The sequence below is a fragment of the Stegostoma tigrinum genome, chromosome 28 (assembly GCF_030684315.1).
Source record: "Stegostoma tigrinum isolate sSteTig4 chromosome 28, sSteTig4.hap1, whole genome shotgun sequence".
NCBI classification, from domain to species: Eukaryota; Metazoa; Chordata; class Chondrichthyes; order Orectolobiformes; family Stegostomatidae; genus Stegostoma; species Stegostoma tigrinum.
In genome coordinates, this window is record NC_081381.1 from 42,508,690 (window position 1) to 42,530,941 (window position 22,252).

Here is a 22,252-nt window from a genome sequence, read left to right on the forward strand (position 1 = left end):
TCGTTAACTACAGAGTAAAGTCATATTTTTCCAGCAATACATTGCAGCTCAATCTCACTTTCACATTTCACTTTCCTTTCCATCTTTTACACCTTACAAACTCTTGACTATAAATGCTAATTTGCCAACAAACTGCATTTGTTCAGAAGACTGTGCCAGTTGTGAGAGCAAGGCTTTATCCAGCCACACAGGATGAGAATCAAAGGACAGTGTGCTAATCCACTACAGTATCTAGCATCCACAAGGGTGTATATTCTCCCTCCACCCCTCCTCAATTTAATGACAGACAATTGTTCAACATAGAAAAAGCTCATTACTCAATATCCCTTGCCTTCTCTTGGAGAATTGCAAGTGGACAAGTATGAGCAGCAATGAATTCAAGTGAACCAATATTCCATAGGTTGGCAGCCTCTGCATGCAATTCCATGAGGGTTTGAACGGGATGACCTGAAAAAAGGGAAAATGGGGCAGGTTCCACAATGAGCTCACTCATTCAGCTACCAGCTGGATGTTGAATTAATGCTGCCTACTGAACAGCAGGAAAGCCAACATTGCAGATGACTAGCTTTGCTTAAAGCCAACCTACAGCCTCTAAATGCGGAGAGGCATTGTAACCATAGAGACAGAAGGTGGCAGGAAATTGAAACAGAACTAGGTCTGCCTCTGCCATTTGATAAGGACATGACTGAACTTCAGATCAACTCTGTTTTTCCATTCTCCTCTGATTTTCCTTCATTCCTAAATATCCATCAGCTTCAGTCTTGAATGTGTGGTCAGATTGTTCAGCCTGACACAGTTCGCAGATGTCCAGCCACCTGATTCTCCAAACGAAGGCCTGGCTGGGCTCCAAGAATCACTAATGGATTAATTCAGCAGGGGTCTGTTTCCACAGGTAGGAATGCAATATTTGCTTTGTCTATCGGAGAACTTTGTGAAGTTATAATAGGGGTTTTTAATTGAATTTTTTTTACAACATAAAAGTTTTTTTTTTCAAAATTAAAAGGAGTAAAGCATCTGGTATTGATTCTATAAATCGTCTGTGTGATTGACATTCTTATAGGGGTATATAAGTAAGTGTTTTTAATCAGAGGTGATTTTTGAATGAATTTTTTTTCCAAGTACAACTCAAGATTTGCCAATGCTATTACAGCAAACTTTGTTTTAACTGACCCCTTATAAACCAGCAGTCTCGACAAACCAGTAAAAATTAAATACCTGAAATACCATAAGTTTACTGTGCAGTTGTTTTCTCTGTGATATCCAAAGAGTCAGTTAAGGGATAGAGTGAGAAGGCTCTCTGCAGTAAGTTTTATTTAAGGCAAAGTCGCATTATTATTTAAGTGATTTATGCTGCAAATAAAGTAAAACAGCGATGTATACACCCCTAACATTACATTTTGACTACTTAGTGTGTGTTTTTTCATTGATCAAGAGGTCTGCATAATCAATCAGAAAATTTGATCAACTGGAATGCCCCTGTCCCATAGGTGCCAGTTATTAAAAGGTTTACAGTAAATGGGTTCATTGGTTCTAAATTATATATTTGAGTGAGTGGGCATGGAGGATGCAGTGACAGGTGTTGGAAGTGAAATTGAGGGCACACAGAGGTCATAGTAATAACATGGGACGAACTGAGAAATGTGAGGTAAGAGGGCTAGATGGTATTCTAACTTTTGACACAACTGAGATAAAATCCAAGAGAAGCAAAGCAGGCCTTGTAACCAACCTGCCTCAGCACTCACTGCCTTCCTGACCACAGTCAAATTGCTTCCAGGGTCAGCATATCTGATGTGATCCTGCCTCCATCTTCCCAGAGGCAAAATAGGGACCATTTATACAAAGACAGGTCTGTCAAGGTCATGTTGTAGCCTCCTGCTCCCTTTACGTTGCTCCATTTTCTCTGGTATCTCCCCTGTCCGCTCATGGTACCACTCCTCAGCCTCTCAGATGATAGACCATGTGAAGGCTGTTCCCTCACAGTGACCTCACTTTTCTTTCAAGATGCTCGTAATAATTTCAATGAAAGCCTGAACAGAAGCAGAGGCAAATAGTGAAAGCCTTGGTTACTTTTGTCAGCCACTGGCGAAGTTTTCTGGCCCTGTTTCTCACATCCTTTTTTTGCCAAGCTAAGATATTCCACATATTAGAGCTGGTCAAAGTGGTAAGGACATTGCTACATAATGGCCCAAGGGGAACATAGTATCAGCTAAATAGCCTTTACCATTCTGCCTTCTCCACCTCCTTCCTCTTCTCACAGATTATCTCACATTGTGTGGTCTTTTGCCATTCTCCCAGCCTTAGTCAATTCTCAGAGGAAGTTCTACCAGACCATCTCTCCCTAGTAACAGGTTCAGTCAGCACACTATCTGATATGACATACGTTGCATTTGTTAACACCTGAACTGCAGAGGGTATGCTCATTCCACATGCAGTTACAATGCCTATGACGACATAGCTAGAAATGTCCCACATCACCAAAGTTGGTACCAATCAAACCAGAAAAGAACTGTTTCTGCCACGTCAACAACAATCCCCACTCACTGTGCTGCACCCAACCTTTCGCCTCCTCGCTTGCCAACCTCAGTGAATGGGAGGTGAGCAGTTTGGGAGTGGGGTGGCATGAGGTTTAATGAGCAGAGTAGCAATCAAGGCAGTGAGAGGATTGGTAGCAGAGGCAGATGGGAGGTGGGCAGCGGGTCCCAGTGAGAGATTGGAAATGTGCAGCAAGGGTTCAATGAACAAAGGGCTAACAACAACTATATCAACAATGGAAGGAGCTACACATGGTCCGCAATCAATCCAGTGGCACAAGTCAATATCAAATAATAGTGATGACAAAATCAGTAGTGCAAGGCCAGGTGGACCAATTCCTGTAAAGCTTTTCAACCCTCAGAAAAGGTCTAAAACACTAAACAATTGCATCTGTAGCCAGATTAAATAATCAGACAACTGACCAGGAAGTGATTCACGATTCAATTTGAAGTGTGGTTACTGTGTTTGATCCATCATGCTGTTTCACATCGTGGTAAATCAAGTGAGATTAAGGCTAGGTATTGGCTAGTGTGTGGAATTCCAAAGTGGTAGTGACTCCAAAGTAGTGTTGCACACTAACTGGGCTTTCACATCTCTGCTCTACATGCTGTTGAAGGCTGTTTGGCACATAAACCCCTTTCCAAGATGGCAATTCAAGCACTTCCTTTTAAGAATATGCATGCACATCCTCAGTTCCATTTTACATTAGCTGGTTGTATAGTGTCTAAATAAAGGTCCAGTTTAACGATGAGGTATTGAATCTGCCATAGGATACTGGCTGAATGGGTGATGAGTAATAGGTGTCCCCTTCCTTCCTACATATATTTAGGAAAATTGTTTGCATCAAAGCCCATTTTTACAGGATTGAATGGTATCAGTGAGCATGGCATTCTCACTCTCTTTCACAGCTAGACAACTGCAGGTCATTTTCAATTAGTAAATATGATCATGTATACCAGATAGTCACAAGGTACAAGCCATTGTAATGAAGGTGCGCCCGCTTGCGGTGGAGGCTGAACAGCGACACAATACTATTAGAAGGAGGTTCTGAATACTAGAAGGGCTTCATGTTCTAATTCCTGGCATGGAAACATTTCATTTCACTAGTGTAAAACCAAACATAGTGAATAAGACAATGTATTGAAAGCTTATGGATGTTTTATGTGGATTTGCAATGGCAACAGTCAAAATATTTGTACTGGCAAAGTAAGTGAAGTTAGTGAAGTCACAAAACACTGCTGTTCACTTTGAATGTTGAAATATACAACTAAAAGCTTAATGAATTATTAAAACTTAGATCTAGGGCTGGTGGCATTGCCTTAACTCCTTGCGTTAACAAAGTGAGATCGGGAGGCAAAGATTCTAACCAACCTCTGAGATTTGATTGCAGTTATAACTGAGGAGCAGCTCGTGTTCCAGGTCAATGCATTGTGAGTGAAGTGTAACTGCAGCATTGTCAAGGACTTGCAGTCACAGAAATAACCTAGAGCCACAGTCATTTCACTTAAAAAGGTCAAGCTTGAAATGATTTGAAACCCAAAGATTCTCCAGGAAGCAAGCCAAGTTGCATTCACAAATGGGAATATTTTACTGAGGGTGTTGACTTCTTAAAGTCTGTTGTGAATTGTACCATTTCTGTGTCTTGCAAACAAGTAGTTGCCAATCCAAAGACAAACAAAATCTATTGTGTACTGATGTTACAATTATGAGGTAAAAAGAATGTCATGTTTCAGGACTGTATGTATAATTTAAGGTCAAATGAAAGACCTGTTCCAAAATTTGCCTGGCTGGTTTGATTATTAAAGATTGAAGGGGAACGAGATGGTTTTAGCAGGAAAAAGTTACAAAATGCTCCTCCTGGAGATAATGCCAACATTCATTATAACAGCAATGAATAGACTATAAGTCTCCAAATTTCCAAGCAAGTGTTCAAACTGTTGAGTTGTAAAAAGTTAAGTTTTAAATTGTCTGTTTACTTCCAAGATTAAAAAAAAACACTGAGGTCTCAACGCTAGTTTAACAGCATTTCTACCTGGGTACAATGCCCATGGGGTTCACAATATTATGGCAATGAGCTTCAAGAAGGGAAAGCTTTCTACAAAATTCCTAAAAACTCACAAAATTAGACTAGCAAGATTGAGAAAAATATCAGCCAGAGGCTGAAAGTCTCTTTGACTTACTGCACAGAAACTAGAATGGAAATTTGTACTTGGACTGAAACACCAAATACATGAGGATTAAAACCAAGGTGAAAGACTCATCAAGTTTGCACCAGAGACAGAATTGTCAGGAAATGTCATGGAATACCATGAAGACATTTTTAGGGTTAAAAGTAACTACACTAGGAAAGGTGAAGTACAAAAGTAATTTCTCCAGCGCTAAGAATCACTTTAGACTGGATTCCAGCAAAATGAAATGACTACTTGATTTGATTTGATTTCTGAGGAAGGGTCACTCAACCAGAAATGGTAACTTTGATTTCTCTCTACAGATGCTGCCAGCCCTGCTGAGCTTTTCCAGCAATTTCTGTTTCTATCTTTGGTTTGATTTTATTTCAGAACAGAGTAAAGTACACCTGTGAAGTGTCTTATTTTACATTCATTTATGGATATTACTAGCCAGGCTAGCATTTATTGCCCATTCTTAGTTGCTCTTGAGAAAGTGGTAATGTGCTGCCTTATTGAACTACTACAGTACATGGACATTTGGGTACACTCACAGTGCTATCAGGAAGGGAGTCCCAGGACTTTGACCCAGTGACAGTGAAGTAACAGAGATATTATTCCAGGTCATGATCGTGGGCAGCTTGGAGGGGAACTTGCAAGTGATGCTATCCCCTTGCATTTTATGCCCTTGTCTTTCTTCATTGTGCTAAATTAAGAAGTTGCCTACTATAATACTTATTAGTCAATGGTATTTTCAGTTAGTTTGTTACAGTAAGGTCTTTAAACATTAAATCAAATCATGTCATCTTTCAGCTGTTAACCAAAAGTTTAGAATTCTATTTTTAAAATTATTGGTGTCTACAGGGATCGGAACAACAACTTAACCACATCTGACATTAAAATCTCCTGCAGTTCCATGTTCATGAAGCTCTCTGCTTGTTAACTATCCCACTGAGCCTGATGATAAAATGTTGTAAATCAGAAACAAAAGCAGAAATTGCTGGAAAAGCTCAGCAGGTCTGGCAGCATTTGGGGAGATAAGTCAGAGTTGACATTTCAGGTTGAACAACTCTTCGTCAGAACCCGATGTACATGCTCAGCTTTCTTCTTCATCCTGAAGTGAGCTTCAGACCTCACACGTGGGCCACCAGAAAGACTAACTCTTCCACTTCTGCATCACTGCCTCTTTGCACCACGTTATTTTTCAAAAACAGTATTCCTCTGATAAACCCTATCAACTTCAAGTATTGAAATTTTCACAGTGCTATGTGGCAGAGTTCCATATTTCTACAACACTTCCTGACATCACTGCTGAACAAGCTCATTCTAATTTAACATTACGCCCTCTTAAGCTGGATGCTTCCACCAGAGAAAGTAGTTTCTATACTCTGTATCACATTCTTTAAACATCTTAAATCCTTCAGTTTTCCACCCCCCCCCCCACCCCCGGCTTCAGTCTTCGATGCTTGGCGAATATAAACCTGATATATACATTTAGTCCTCATTTCTTAATGCTATCTGTCTCTCATTCAGTCTGGCAAATCTATCCACTCCTGGGACAATATGTTCTTTCTTCCTCGATTAAAAAATTGCTAAATGCTGTGGTCTTCAGTCTTGCCTCCTTTCTTTCCATCTTTCCTGTTCATTGTTCACTTCAACTTTTTAGTGAGATCCACAAAGAATTGACAAATGCTGTGTAAATAAGTTACTATTGCATTTGCCTCAGTGCAATTAGCAATTGGAACACGCAGAAATAAATCACAGTTCAACTTCAATGCATGTCGATTGAATGTTTGAATTTGCACCATATGTTCTTCTTCCAAGGACAGAATTTTGTCCAGTACAAAGCTCTCACACAGTCAGCACACCAGGAAATTAATACTGTAAGTAACTCTAATCCATCCAAATCATGTACACACTGAGCAAATCGCTGCAAAGCTTCCACGCCTGAGTACAGCAGAAACTGCTGAATTAGTGGAACCAGTAGAGCAGGAGGGAAGGTCAATTAAATAATAAGGGGGAAGAGTTGGAGGCTGCAATTCTTATTAGATGCACATCCTTGGGAGAAAGTAGTCATTTTCTCCATTTTCGTCAGCCACACTGAACCTTTCAGCAGTCATTACTTTTAACATGAATGGTTAGCCTTCAGTCCTTCCAGCTAAATAATGAAAAAGAAAGCTGTTGTCTCCATTTGCTTTAACAAGCCCTTCAGGATCTGCTAATAAAATATTTTAAAATATTAAATGCAATTAAATGCTCAGTTAGCCATGATCATATTTACATGGGGGTGGGGAGTGTTGAGTGAGACAAGGGTCGATGGATTGCATGGCATTCTCCTGTTCTTTAGTCAGGGGAGCAGATAGGCATCTCTGAAGATAAAGATGTGAATCAGGTTTGTGTACTGCCTCCCTGGTGCCACAGTCAGGGATGTCACGGAATGTCTCGAGGTCCTAAAGGAGGGTGAGATAACAAGGTGTAGAGCTGGATGAACACAGCAGGCCAAGCAGTATCAGAGGAGCAGGAATGTTGGTTGGCCTGCAGTGTTCATCCAGCTCTACACTTTGTTATCTCAGATTCTCCAGCATCAGCAGTTCCCACGATATCTAAAGGAAAGAGTGGGGAGTTAGAGGTTGTGGTACATGTTGGTGCCAGTGATATGGGTAAAGTGAGGAATGAGATTTTGTACCAAGAATTCAGGGAGCTGGGCAGTAGCTTAAAAAGCAAGTGGTTGTAATGTCTGGATTCCTCCTGGTGTCATGCACTGGTGAGCTTAGAAATAGGAAAATAGGACAGATGAATGTGTGGTTCAAGAGATGATACAAGCGGGAGGGTTTTAGATTCCTGGATCACTGGGACCATTTCTGGGGAAAGTGGAACATGTACAAACAGGATGGTTTGCACATTGGTACCAACATCCTTTCAGGCAGGTTTGTTAGTGCTGTTGGAAGGAGTTTAAACTAGTTGGGTACGGGGGGGGGGGGGGGGGGGGGGACACAGGATATCAATGAAACAGAGACACGTTATGCTCCAGCAAAGGAAGCAACTCAGAGTAAGTTCAGCTATGTTAAGTATCAAGAGAGTAAGGCAAGGCGGGATGGTCTTTACTTTAACACTAGGAGTGCAATAGGTAAGACTGGTGAGTTAATGTGTGGATTGACACACAGGAATATGATATCGTTGCCATCTCAGAAACAGGTTGAGGGAAGGGCTGGACTGGCAACTCAATGTTCTGGGATATAGGATCTATAGGCAAGACAGAGGAGGGTGTAAAAATCATGACAGTGTAGCATTATTAATTAAGGAGTCAATTACTGCAATAAAGAGAGATTGTATCTTGGAAGGGTCCTCAAACGAGGCTTTGTGGGTAGGACTTGGGGGGGCAGCTACATTACTGGGAATGTATTATATGCCTCCAAAGCAAACTGGGGAGTACAGGAGCAAATATGTAGACAATTCACAGGGTGTGTAAGAGTAATAATTGGATAGATATACTAAGGGATTGAACATTCCCAACATAAATTGAGATAGTCATAGTGTTAGAGGCTTAGAGTGGATGGACTTCTTGAAATGCATCCAGAGGAGATTTTTATATCAATACATAGAAGGCTTAACAATGGATGGTGCAGTGCTGGATCTGGTTCTAGGGAAAGAAGCTGGACAAATGTTCAATGTAGCGGTGGAAGAACATTTAGGTGATAGAAGCCCACAACACAGCATGCTAAAAATTTGTTTTGGACAAGGGAAAAGATGGCCTGCAAAAGACAGCTTGGGACTGGGGGAAGGCATATTTTGTTAGAATAAAACAGGATATGGCCACAGTACACTGTGGCACCTCGTTGCAGGTAATACAGCAGAGTATCTGGGGGAAGGGGGAATGGTGAGATTCAGAAAGTACAGGTCCAGCATGTAGCCTTTCGAGGGAGATGTAGCAGCAACAAGGTCAGAGAACCCTGGATGTCTGGGACAATTCAGGACTGGGATTAAGAAGCAGCGTAGGGCTTTTAGCAAGTCCAAAGGGAGCAATTCAGCTGCAGCCCGAGGGGAAAACAGGAAGTTCAGAGGGGAACTTAAGAAAATAATTACAAGAGCAAAAGGGAGGCATGACAAAGGACTTGTGAACAGGATTAGGGAGAATCCTAAGATATTTTATAAATAAGTTAAAGGGAAGAGGACCAGGGAAAGAGCAGGGCCCATTCAGGACCAAGGGGACAACCTGTATGTGAAGCCACAGGATATTGGAAGGGTATTTGATGAATACTTCTCTTCATTCTTCACTCTGGAAAGAAGAACGCAGGTATAGAATTCAAGAAAAGGTACTGGGAGGGACCTGCACAATTTCAAAATAGGAAATGGGGAGGTATTGGAGGCTCTGTCAGGCTTTAAAATAGGCAAATCGCCTGGCTTGGATGAATTGCAAAGAAGATGGTTGGAGGTTACAGGAAGATATAGATGGGTTGGTCAGAAGGGCAGTCCAATGACAGGTGGTATTTAGTACAGATAAGTGTGAAGTGATGTACTTTGGAAGAAGAAACAAGACAAGGGAGTATTTAATGAATCAGAGGAGCAGGAAAGCTGACATTTCGGGTCTCGAAACGTCAGGTTTTCTGCTCCTCTGATGCTGTTTGGCCTGCTGTGTTCATCCAGCTCTACACCTTGTTATCTCAGGTTCTCCAGCACCAGCAGTTCCTACTATCTCAGTATTTAATGAATGACAGGACACTGGGTAGCTTGGGATAATTATTCACAGATCCCTGAAATCAGCAGAGCACATGAATAGGAAAGTTAAGAAGGTATTTGGGGCTCTTGCTTTCATCAGTTGTAGCATGGAGTAAAAGAGTAAAGGTAATGTTGGAATCGTACAGAGTTTTGTCAGGCCACAACTGGGGTACTATCACATCCTTCCTGTAGTGAAGTGACCAGAACTGCACACAGCACTCCAGCTGTGGCCGAACAAATGCTCTACAACTTCAACATTGCCTCTTTGCTCTTATACTGACCAGTCTGCGGCCATCCGCCTCTTCGTGAAGTTTTATTAAATTTTGTAATCCATTATAGCAGTTTAAAGTGCCTGAATGTTAATCTTCACAGGAAGAATTTCCAGACCTGTGTTATTAAATCATCTTTATTTTCTTAGAAAATGAAGATGTCAGAAGTATACATTTGCTCACCAACATTTCCCAGGCGCATATGTAGTCTTCCTTTTGTTACAGTTGTCATTCCATATGGCTTAACGGTGCCATGCTTGGTGATATCAGCTAAAGTCATTGGTACATCTGGGGTGTATTCCGTCGTTATGACTGGCAGCTCATGAGAAACTTGGACTGCAGTACGACCTTGACGTAACAAATACTGCAACAATATGATGATGTTGTTAGCTTATTCTACTAATGTTGCATTAAAACACATACAAAGAAACCTATAGGACCAATAAATATATTGACCCATTTTTAGGCAAGTCAATAGCTAAATGGTACAGTCATTCATTACATTTCTGCAACTATTTTTCAGGATTTCTAGAGCTTGTTTTAATTAGAAATTCATATTAGGGATCTGAGACCTGGGTAAACAAATAAAACAAAAGTTACAGTCTGGTTCTTCAACCAAATACAATGCATAAATGTTCTGGCTCATTAAGAATTAAGTTAGAATAGTTAATTCAGTGCCAATGATATAAGGGGAAAGATAGATAGGACGGAGAGAGCGAGAACATGAGGGGAAAGCGCACCAAAAGTAAAATGATAACTTTTTAAAAATCTCACATGATAATTAAAATCAGAAGGAATGAGACTTCATATTTGTAAAGGTAAAATGTGCCAGACAGGTGACTTACCACATACACATGTCTAAGCAAGTCCTATGTTTTATGGTGACTTTCGTGGGAAATTACTTAATTCACTATTTAAAAAGCTACTTGCCGAAATTTCTTTCATTGGATTTTTAATGGGGTGCAAATCTTAATTACTGCTAAACAATCTCCGCGCTCAGTGCTCCAATTTCAGCTCTGCTCTTGATATGGGTAGCGAGTCTCTCCTGGTACAAAGAAGCTTCTAGTGGGATAGGGCAACACAAATAGCAACTTCCAGATTTCCATGTTTAACTATACATTTTAGTAATCGTGAGCGCTTCCAGCCTCATTATTTTCACAGCAAGCGTCAATCCTAAACTTTCAGAATTTTGTAAAAACTGCTCACCTCGAAAATCCCTCCAGCCACACAAATAGAAACCAGTGAAACCACTTAGTGTGGAAGCAGAGGTGTCAGTGGCATCCTCAAACAGGAATTTTCAATTAACTGTGAAACATTAGCAGTTTTATTTGGCTTTTAATGGAAAGGATATTTTGACAATTAGGAATGAATTGTATGAGCGTGAGTTGATGATAGAGCTCAAACCTAGTTTATAGGCATTAATAATTGAAAAGAATGGCAATGGATAATGAAAAGCCTGATTTAAATTCATCTTTCATAGCAAACATACTTCAGAATGCAAAATACATGTAAATATAATCATTTCGACAACAGAATTCTTCTTGGCATAATGCAGTCTACTTCTCTCTATTTGCTGCTCTCATCCAAAAGGTGTGCTAGATTCACCTGCAGCAAGTAAATTTTCTGAAGGTTCATACAGCATCTCCCTCAGTAGTACTACAATGAAAGCAGTAATCGAAGGAAAAATACAAGCAGAGGACTTACTTTCATGACTGATCTTTGACTCCTTTAGTGATGAAGGGAAATCACATTCAATTATGTGTCTTCTTTAAAACAAGATAGACAATAGGGTGGCACAGTGACTCAGTGATTAGTACCACGGTCTCACAGTGCCAGGGGCCCTGGTTTGATTCCAGCCTCGAGCAACTGTCTGTGCAGAGTTTGCACACTCTTGTGTCTGCGTGGGTTTTCTCCGGGTGCTCCAGTTTCCTCCCACCAGTCTAAAGATATGTAGGTTAGGTGGATTGGTCATGCTAACTTGCTTCGTGGTGTCCAGGGACGTGCAGATTAGGTGGATTGGCCACAGGAAATACAGGGTTATAGGGACAGGTAGGTGGGTGGGTCTGGGTGTGATGCTTTTCAGAGGGGTGGTGCGTACTCAATGGGCTGAATGGCCTACTTCCACACTGAAGGGATTCTATGAGTATAGCCTTGCCAAACCAGGACAAAAAGAATTTTTAAAAAATGAAATGACAGAAGTGAGAGAATGGACAATCGGATTCAGGTCTTTTATCATTCCTAATATGCCTTGTTTTCTCACAGCAATCTGAGCCTTTAAGCTGCTCAGCTGCAGAAAAAAATCTGTCCAATAAATTTTGAAATTATACATTAATCTACTGATCCGTGTATTCTGACTGCTGAGAATGTATATCCTAGTGTCTAACACAGTCCACAGACTAACCACCCCTTCCTATCCCTCATGTACTCATGTTTCGAAATCACTTCTAACTCACTTTCTCCAAGACTTCCAACTATAGACCATCTCTGTCTTTGTTTGCTCCTTAGCTGTTGAAACCATAGCTTTACATCACTTAATTGACAATGAAAACCAAAATAGCTGCAGATGCTGTAGATCAGATACAAAAACAGAAATTGCTGGAAGTGATCAGCAGGTTTGGCAGTATCTGCTGAGAGAAATCAGAGTTAATGTTTCAGGTCAAGTGATCCTTTTTGAGAACTTAATTAACCGCTTCTTGTTTACATTGCCATCTCTCTTTAGTGCTCTTTACTTCAGGCCTCAGGCATTCATTTCACCTGCTCAAAGAAGTATCTAAATTTCAGGTACTAACACAGATATGCTGAATAGTAAGAAATGTTCAGAAGCGATCAAATGTACCCTATTGCTTTGTATGTCAAGTAATTTATCAGGTAATTTATGCTCAGAAGCATTAACAAGAAACATTTTAAACTCTGAAGGTTTTAGAGGAAGTAACAAGCAACATGAAAAAGGAGAACCTATTGATGTGGTGTACTTAGATTTCCAAAAGGCTTTGACAAAGTGCCATATTAAAGATTGTTACAAACTGTTACAGCCCCTCGTATAGGGGCCATATATTCGCATGGATAGATGAATGGTCAGGTAATAGGAAGCAGGCAGTAGACATAAATGGATTATTTTTGGGTTGGAAAAACATAAGCAATACAGCACTACAGGGGTCAGTGCTAGGGCTTCAAGCGTTTACAGTCTTCGTCAATGACTTGGACGAAGGGACCAAATGTAGGGTTGTTCAATTTGGCTCATCTATACATATCGGTAGAAATGTTAAGTCATGAAGAGGACAGAAGAATGTTCCAAATGGATAGCGACTGGTAAGGAGAGGTGGTAATAAAGTGGCAGTTGTAGTACAACGTGGGGAAAATATGAACTTGTCCATTTCAGAGGCCACAATCAGATCAGCCAGGATCTTATTATATAGCAGAGCAAGTTCGAGAGGAGGAAATGACCAACTCCTACTCCTCATTAAACATTTTTTGGACAAATGTAATTTGGACTAATTTGGTGAAGAAAGTTGACATTGTCTGACACTCCACTGTTCCATCAACAAAACAACTTAAATTTATTTTAGGGTCTTTACACCATCTAGAACTACGGCTTGATAACCTTTACCTTCAGTTCCACAGCTGCTGTGCCAATCAGAAGTAATGATTCTGCATCCCAGACATCAATCTGCAACGTCTGCATGGTCAGGTATTGCATAAACCAGCGCTGTTCTCCTGCTTTCATACAACCCGGCTCCACCAAGAATTTCAGTTCCAGCCCTGGAGAATCTGCACACAAATGGCAATAAATGAGGGTCAGGCTGTTGTTGTATACATGTCAGTTAAATACAGGGTAAACAACATTAGAAGGGTCCTGGACAAAATTTCTTCTGCAAATGATCCTACAATATTCAGAAGATGAAGCAATACACAATAAGATGCATTATTTTTGATATTTGTTTTTTCCAGTCTAGGGACAGACTTTTGAAATGTATACATTTGCTTTGTCAACTCTTGTAGCTCAAGACATGAAAATAAACTGACAGAATCCCATCGGGCCTCTCCATTGCAACCACATGCACCACGCTCAAGAGGCACTCATTACATTAACTCCATGGAAGGGGGTGAGGGGCTGAAACAGAAGAAAAACTCTACCATCAACTTCAACTGAAATTGTGCACTTATCCGCATCTCACAGCATAGTATGTATTATCATTTGATATATTTAAACTATTCCAAATCTGATCCTTCCCCCTCCCACATTCACCAAATTCCTGAGGAATACAGTGTTAGGAATAAAAAGTATGGCAACTTAACAACTGTCATGATTATAGAGTTAGAGGAAGGGGTTAGGGCTGAGTGATAGAGTAAAAGGTTGGGCTACAGCTTCATAATTGCGGATCTGCATTAGCACACAAAACTCAAAGCCAAGCAGATCTTCAAATGTGAGAAATGTGTGGCTAGATAAGGAAATGCTGGTACTCAAGGCTGGCCTCACCCCACAAAAGTGAGAGGCATCTAAAGAAAGGGAAACGTTAACCTTGCGTTAGCATTACATGAACCTTCTAATTAGTTCTGCTGCTAAGATTACTCGGGAGACTTGGATTAGAAAACTTTCAAAGGGTCTCTTACTTAAAAGAGCATGGATACATGAGAACATACAAATTATGAGCAGGAGGAGGCCATTCAGCCCCTTAAGCCTGTTCCACCATTCAACAGGATGCCGGTTGATCTGATTGTGTCCTCACTATGACTGTGATCCTATGATTTGAAAGTTGACCATCTCAGAACAAATGTTTATATTATGTTAATATTTATTAATAAATAGGGATTGTTCATTTGATACCTTTCTGTTCCCTACATGCTGTGAAAGAATAGAGATCATCCTAAGATATGGGACTGTACAAGTTTGGAAGCAAAGATTGAGCTAATCTCAAAATCACATATTTCTTATTCCATTTTCTCTGAAATAGTCTTCAACAGCCTGCCCGTCAAAATTTATCCACTGTCATCTTAAGATTTATAATAACCTCCAGGTCCACAGCTCCTTTGGATTCTAGTGCTTGTCATTCTCTGCTACAAGGGGTTACATTGTAACAATGTTTTCTCTTACCCTCCCTTGGCACTACATTATGGTGACATGACCAGTGTTGTCAAATTAAGCCAACCGTAAAGACACATTTCCTTCAAATCTCAGGTATTGCAGCTTGATGGGACTTGTACAAAAACCAGTCTTATACCAAAATCTACCCTTTGATTGAATTGCAAAGTCCAATTGGTTCCTTATTGAGACGAATAACCTTCCTTCAATCGCTGAAGGTACGTTCTGTTGGATAAATGAATTTAATTTACAAAGAATATTAAGCAAGCAATAAAGAATTCAGTTAGCAAGGCACCTGCACTAACTCCCATTAATGTGGTGGCTGGAGTGTGTTACTATCATTAAAAGCAGCCACAGCAAAAAGCATGGATGCAGTTAAGGGCCAGCTAAATAAAAAATGAGGAAAACAGGAATAGAAGGTGTTAAAGGAATAAGGACAGGAGGAAGATCTAATGAAGCATGAACTCCATTATGCAGCTGTTATAATTAAATGTAGTACTCACCTAAATTACCAGTACCATTTGTCTTTAGTGGTACAAGAATGAAAGGTGTAGACTTCAAGGTTCTCTTTTGTGAGTTGTGCGGCTTCACAAGATGCAGCTGCTGTGTCGTTACCGGTGGAAAGCGATAAAACTGGAAGGTGAAGTAGATTGATCCAGGCTGACTACTGCCCTCAGGATCTCTGAATAAAAATCAAAGGCAAGAACTTACCAATAGGGTGGCACCCTTCACTGAAACAGGTGTGTCTTCCACACATCAGATTGTGCCTCCATTCATTTTGTACCTTGTTGGCCAAAGGGCTGGACATTAATTGTTCAATGTGAAACTAAGCTACTGAGAGTTAAGTTGTAAAATGTATATACAGAAAGTGCAACCTCATATGGTTTTAAATTTGCATTTTGAAATACTTTGAAAATGTATACACTCACATTCACAAATACATCTACATGAGGCAATGCTACAAATCAGTGAAGCATTCATTCTAGCCACATTTATCAAAACAAACTACTTCATTTCAGACAATGGGGTCTCATTTCCATTTCAAAGAAGGTGACCTGTTCATCAATGAAGAACAGCACATACTGATGAAAGTTAAAAAAAATACAGCAATGCAAGATTTTTTCAAAACACAGGATAGTCGGACATTGAAATTACATTCCAAATCAAATCAGAAGAGTGCGCCAACAAATTGTTCACTATTTTTAATGCATTGTAGCATTTAATCCATTAGGAAAATTGCTATAATATATGTCAATGAAGCCTCAGAGGAAAAAAACACACAAGGGTTAGGAAAACTCAGGAAAAAACGTTTTCCTTGCTGGAAAAAACAAAGTTTAGTCTTTTGTGACACAATTCATTCCTCCACTTAGAAACGAAAAGTCTCTGGTTTGAGGTTTCTACAGAGATGGTGACCCCTTCAGTTGCTAACAGTTGTTGTTTTGTGATTCCCTTTACATTTTGATTTCATGAGCAGCCAGCTCTCAGTATCTAATCATTACAAAACAGACTCGATAGGTATTTAAAATTAATTCTATTCCTTCAGCTTCTGCGGAATACTCCAATGTTAAATTAAGGATGAAAATAAAATTATATTTATATCGCTCTTTTAATGACTTCAGGACATCCCAAAATACTCCACAATGAAGGTCATGCTTTTGAAGCATAGTAACTGTTATCAAATAGCAAAATACAGCAGGCAATTACTTGCACACAACAAAATGCCACAAATAAAAATGAAACCAATGACCAATGACTCAGCTTTTGGTGATGTTGTTGGGATGTTTTCCTGGGCACTCAGAAAATCTCTAGCACTTCATTACAAAGTGCCAAGGACCTTTCACATCACCAATAGTCAGTCTTGGATTAATTTCACTCCTAAAACACACCTCAGGAAAGCCAAGCAGGCCCTCAGAGAGCTCTGGAGAGTCAGACGTGACTGCATGCTGATCTTAATTCACCTCAGAGGGGAGAATAGTAAGCCTGAACTAAGGCTGGCATATCTGTTCCTCATGCAGAGTGAAATCTAGAACATAGAACATTACAGGACAGTACAGGCCCTTCGGCCCTCGATGTTGTGCCGACCTGTCATACCGATCTCAAGCCCATCTAACCTACACTATTCCACGTACGTCCACATGCTTACCCAATGACGACTTAAATGTACCTAAAGTTGGCAAATCTACTACCGTTGCAGGCAAAGCGTTCCATTCCCTTACTACTCTCTGAGTAAAGAAGCTACCTCTGACATCTGTCCTCTATCTCTCACCCCTCAATTTAAAGCTATGCCCCCTCATGCTCGCCGTCACCATCCTAGGAAAAAGGCTCTCCCTATCCATCCTATCTAACCCTCTGATTATTTTATATGTCTCGATTAAGTCACCTCCCAACCTCCTCCTCTCTAACGAAAACAGCCTCAAGTCCCTCAGCCTTTCCTCGTAAGACCTTCCCTCCATACCAGGCAACATCCTAGTAAATCTCCTCTGCACCCTTTCCAAAGCTTCCACATCCTTCTTATAATGCGGTGACCAGAACTGTACACAATACTCCAAGTGCGGCCGCACCAGAGTTTTGTACAGCTTCACCATAACCTCTTGGTTCCAGAACTCGATCCCTCTATGAATAAAAGCTAAAACACTGTATGCCTTCTTAACAGCCCGGTCAACCTGGGTGGCAATTTTCAAGGATCTGTGTACATGGACACCGAGATCTCTCTGCTCATCTACACTGCTAAGAATCTTACCATTAGCCCTGTGCTTGCCTTCCGGTTACTCCTACCAAAGTGCATCACCTCACACTTGTCTGCATTAAACTCCATTTGCCACCTCTCAGCCAAGCTCTGCAGCTTATCTATGTCTCTCTGCAACCTACAGCATCCTTCGTCACTATCCACAACTCCACCGACCTTAGTGTCGTCTGCAAATTTACTAACCCATCCTTCTACGCCCTCATCCAGGTCATTTATAAGAATGACAAACAGCAGTGGACCCAACAGCGACCCTTGCGGTACGCCACTAGTAACTGGTCTCCAGGATGAACATTTCCCATCAACTACCACCCTCTGTCTTCTTTCAGCAAGCCAATTTCCGATCCAAACTGCTATATCTCCCACAATTCCATTCCTCCGCATTTTGTACAATAGCCTACTGTGGGGAACCTTAGCGAACACCTTGCTGAAATCCATATACACCACATCAACTGTTTACTCTCATCTACCTGTTTGGTCACCTTCTCAACGAACTCAATAAGGTTTGTGAGGCACGACCTTCCCTTCACAAAACCGTGCTGACTATCCCTAATCAATTTATTCTTTTCTAGATTATTATAAATCCTATCCCTTATAACCTTTTCCAACACTTTACCAACAACTGAGGTAAGGCTCATTGGTCTATAATTACCAGGGTTGTCTCTACTCCCCTTCTTGAACAGGGGAACCACATTTGCTATCCTCCAGTCATCTGGCACTATTCCTGTAGACAATGACGAGTTAAAGATCAATGCCAAAGGCTTGGCAATCTCCTCCCTGGCTTCCCAGAGGATCCGAGGATAAATCCCATCCGGCCCGGGGACTTACCTATCTTCACCCTCTGTAATACCTCTTCCTTGTGAACCTCATTCCCACCTAGTCTAGTAGCCTGTATCTCAGTATTCTCCTGACAACATTGTCGTTTTCTAGAGTGAATACTGTTGAAAAATATTCATTTAGTGCTTCCCCTATCTCATCTGACTCCACACACAACTTACCACTACTATCCTTGATTGGGCCTAATCTTACTTTTGTCATTCTTTTATTCCTTAAATACCTATAGAAAGCCTTAGGGTTTACCCTGATCCTATCCGCCAACAACTTCTCATGTCTCCTCCTGGCTCTTCTGAGCTCTTTCTTTAGGTCTTTCCTGGCTACCTCGTAGCCCTCAAGTGCCCTAACTGAGCCTTCACATCTCATCCTAACATAAGCCTTCTTCTTCCTCTTGAAGAGAGATTCCATCTCCTTCGTAAGCCACGGCTCCCGCACTCTACAGCTTCCTCCCTGCCTGAGAGGTAGATACTTATCTAGGACACACAGGAGCTTTTCCTTGAATAAGCTCCACATTTCTAATGTACCCATCCCCTGCAGTTTCCTTCCCCATCCTATGCTCCCTAAATCTTGCCTAATCTCATCATAGTTGCCTTTCCCCCGGCTATAACTCTTGCCCAGTGGTATACACCTATCCCTTTCCATCACTAAAGTAGACATAACAGAATTGTGATTGCTATCACCAAAGCGCTCACCTACTTCCAAATCTAACACCTGGCCAGGCTTATTACCCAGTACCAAATCTAATGTGGCTTCGCCCCTTGTTGGCCTATCTACATACAACCCTACTCACTGATTGTTACACATCTCAACATGCCTCAGTAAACAACATCTCTGTTGCTAAATTATCGCTGTCTAAGATTTCATTAGCAGCAAGATATCCAAACACATTTTTTACAACCACTTTTATACTGTTCAATAAAGTATAGAAACATTTAAACAGTTAAACATAGAAACCAGCGTTTAAGATGATTTATGATTCTTTTAGCGCTTGAGCTTTCGATGTTGATTACTGGGCTGAGTTATTAGATCAATCTGTTCACTTAATACTGCTGAATTACAAGCAAACAGATCTTTGTAGGAGAATACATTATTGTCAATTTAACACAGACAGCCATGTTAATTATTGACACAAATTGCATGTGATCAATTTGTTGTAAAGTAGAATGAGTTTTCATTCCTAACTGTAGATTCATAAAATATTAACAGAATGCTACTTTTTTATGTAGATGCATACTGAGCAGAGTTAATCTTCTGGTATCTCGCCTTTGCTGTGCATCTTGGTATTTTAGAGTTAGAGCTCAGGGTTGGAGGTTTAGTGTCTCAATGAAAGAAGCCATTTGGGCTTTGGGTCCATGTCTCTGAGAAGACATCTAGGCTCAGTACCATGTATATAATTTGTTGAGGAAAAAAGTTTCTATATCCAGTTTTGAGCACTTTAAGTAAAGAACAGAAAGATGTCAGTAAAAATTGACCATTATCGTCATTACCTTTGCTCCAGTGCCTATGACTAGAATTCAATGCACTCTTCCACATCCAGCCTGGTAGCAGAGGAGAATTTAGTCGGGTGGGTGAGAGATGGTGGGGACCCCAGCCTCCACCCAAATTAAATCCATGATAGAATGGCCCCTTCCTACCCTGCCACCATTTGTGACCCTTCCGTGAGCAAACAATGACCAATTAAGGGCCCAATCCTATGACTACTCGCAATGACCAAATGACTACTTGCACTGACCCAATGGCAGATAGAGAAGGCACCAAGCTGGAAACATGGCAAGCAAACCCATGTAAAGGGTTATTCGGTGCCTAACCAAGGGATCCAGTAACAGAATGTGAGGTCATGTTCCCTTCTGCCCATCCCGACCCTCCAATCCCTTGCCACTATCATTCACATAGAGTCATACAGTCTCTTCGGTCCAACCAGTCCATGCCAAACATAATACCAAACTAAACTAGTACCATGTCCCTGCTCCTGGCCCATACCCCTCCGAACCTTTCCTATTCATGGATCCATCCAGAGGGCTATAATTGTACCTGCATCCACCATTCCCTCAGGAAGTTCATTCCACACATGAACCACCCTTTATGTAAAGAATTTGCCTCTTACGTCTTTCTTAAATCTCTCTCCTCTCAGCTTAAAAATGTGCCCCCTAGTCTTGAAATTCCGCATCTTACGGAAGAGACAACTACCATCAACTCTTTCTATACCACTTATCATATTATAAACTTCTAACAGGTCACCTCTCAACCTCCTACGCTCCAGTGAAAAAAGTCCCAGCCTATCCAGCCTTCCTTGACAACTCAAACCCTACATACCCGGCAACATTCTGGTAAATCTCTTCTGAACCCTCTCTAGCTTGATAATATCCTCCCTATAACTGATCAACCAAAACTGGATACAGTATTCCAGAAGAGGCCTCACCAATGTCCCATACAACCTCAACAAGACATCCCAACTCCTATATTCAAAGGACTGAGCAATGAAGGCAAGCATGCCAAACGCCTTTTTAACCAACCTGTACATATGCGATGCAAACTTCAAAGAATTATGTACCTTCACCCTTAGGTCCCTCTGTTCTACAACACCACCCAAGGCCCTAACATTAATTGTATAAACCCTACTCTTGTTGGTTGCACCAAAGTGCAATACTTGGCATTTATCCAGATTGAACTCCATCTGCCATTTTTCATGCTGGCCCATAATCTAGCCACCATCTGAGACCTCACATGGGTGTATTGCTGACTGTAGTCCTCTCATCAGTGCACTGCCATTCAAGAGAGCTGCTAGATTCTCTTTAGCCAGCAACTGTTGGTGGGTGGCACTGCCAGCCTGGGATCCCAGAAAAGGCACACCACAGTCCAGCAAAGTGTCTGAGTGGCACATAGCTTGATGAGTTTTCCCTAAGACATCCACATTATCTCTAGTCAGTCAGTAAGAGCCACTGCTAACTCATTAAACACAGCCATACTCACTGATTGTTGCACATCTCAACATGCCTCACTAAACAACATCTCTGTTGAAAGTTTCCTACCATTCTTCACAGCAGATTCCAATTGTTTCAATAGCTGACTGGGAAATTCCATTTTCTGCCCATTCTCTTATCTCCTAGCAGCAGTCAACATGGCATGTGACTCAGAGATAATTTAGGAATTGATGTTGCTCCAATGTATCCGTTACTCCTGTTCTTTAAGGTAGATGATGTCATGGATTTGGAAGGTGCTGTTAAAAAAGACTTGATGAGTTATTGCAATGCATCTTGTAGATGGTACACATGGTAACCAGTGTGCACTGAAGGTGGAAGGACGAAGTGTTTTTTAAGATTGCGTATGTAGTGCCACTCAATTGGGCACCTATGTTCAGGATGATGCTGTGGAGTTGCATTCATCCAATCTAGTGGGGAGTTTTTCATCATACTCCTAACTTGTGCCTTGTAGATGGTGACAGGTTTTGGGAATTCATGGAGAAGAGTTACCTGCTGCAGAATTCCTAGCCTCTAACTTTCCAAGGTATTTGTACGCCAAGTACAGTTCAGAATCAAATCAATGGTAACACCCACAATGTTGTTAGTGGGGATTTCAGTGGTGGTAATGCTTTGAATGTCTAGAGATGTTAAGATTCTGCCTTGTTGGAGATGGACGTGGCCCGATACTTAAATGTTACTTGCGAGTTATCAGTCAAAACTTGAACATTATCCAGATCTTCTTAAATGTGAGCACAGACTGTTAAGTATCTGAGGCATCATGAATGTTGCTGAATATTGTGCAATCATAATTGAGCATTCCACTTCTGACTTTATGATGGGCCTAATCCAATAGCCTGAAGAATTCCTGCAGGATGTTCTGGGGCTGAGATAAGTGACTTCAAACAACCACAATCATCTTCCTTTGTGCCAGGGGTTTTATGATAAATACAGAA

At 41.0% G+C, this 22,252-nt stretch overlaps 1 protein-coding gene across 1 annotated transcript in view; it reads right to left on the reverse strand.

The window, feature by feature from the left end:
- nphp4 (nephronophthisis 4) overlaps positions 1-22,252 on the reverse strand; it is a 396,691-nt gene that overhangs the window by 69,480 nt on the left and 304,959 nt on the right. The window contains 3 exon segments of the mRNA XM_059655664.1: positions 9,866-10,046; positions 13,290-13,450; positions 15,266-15,444. Coding sequence (XP_059511647.1) covers positions 9,866-10,046; positions 13,290-13,450; positions 15,266-15,444 — 521 coding nt within the window.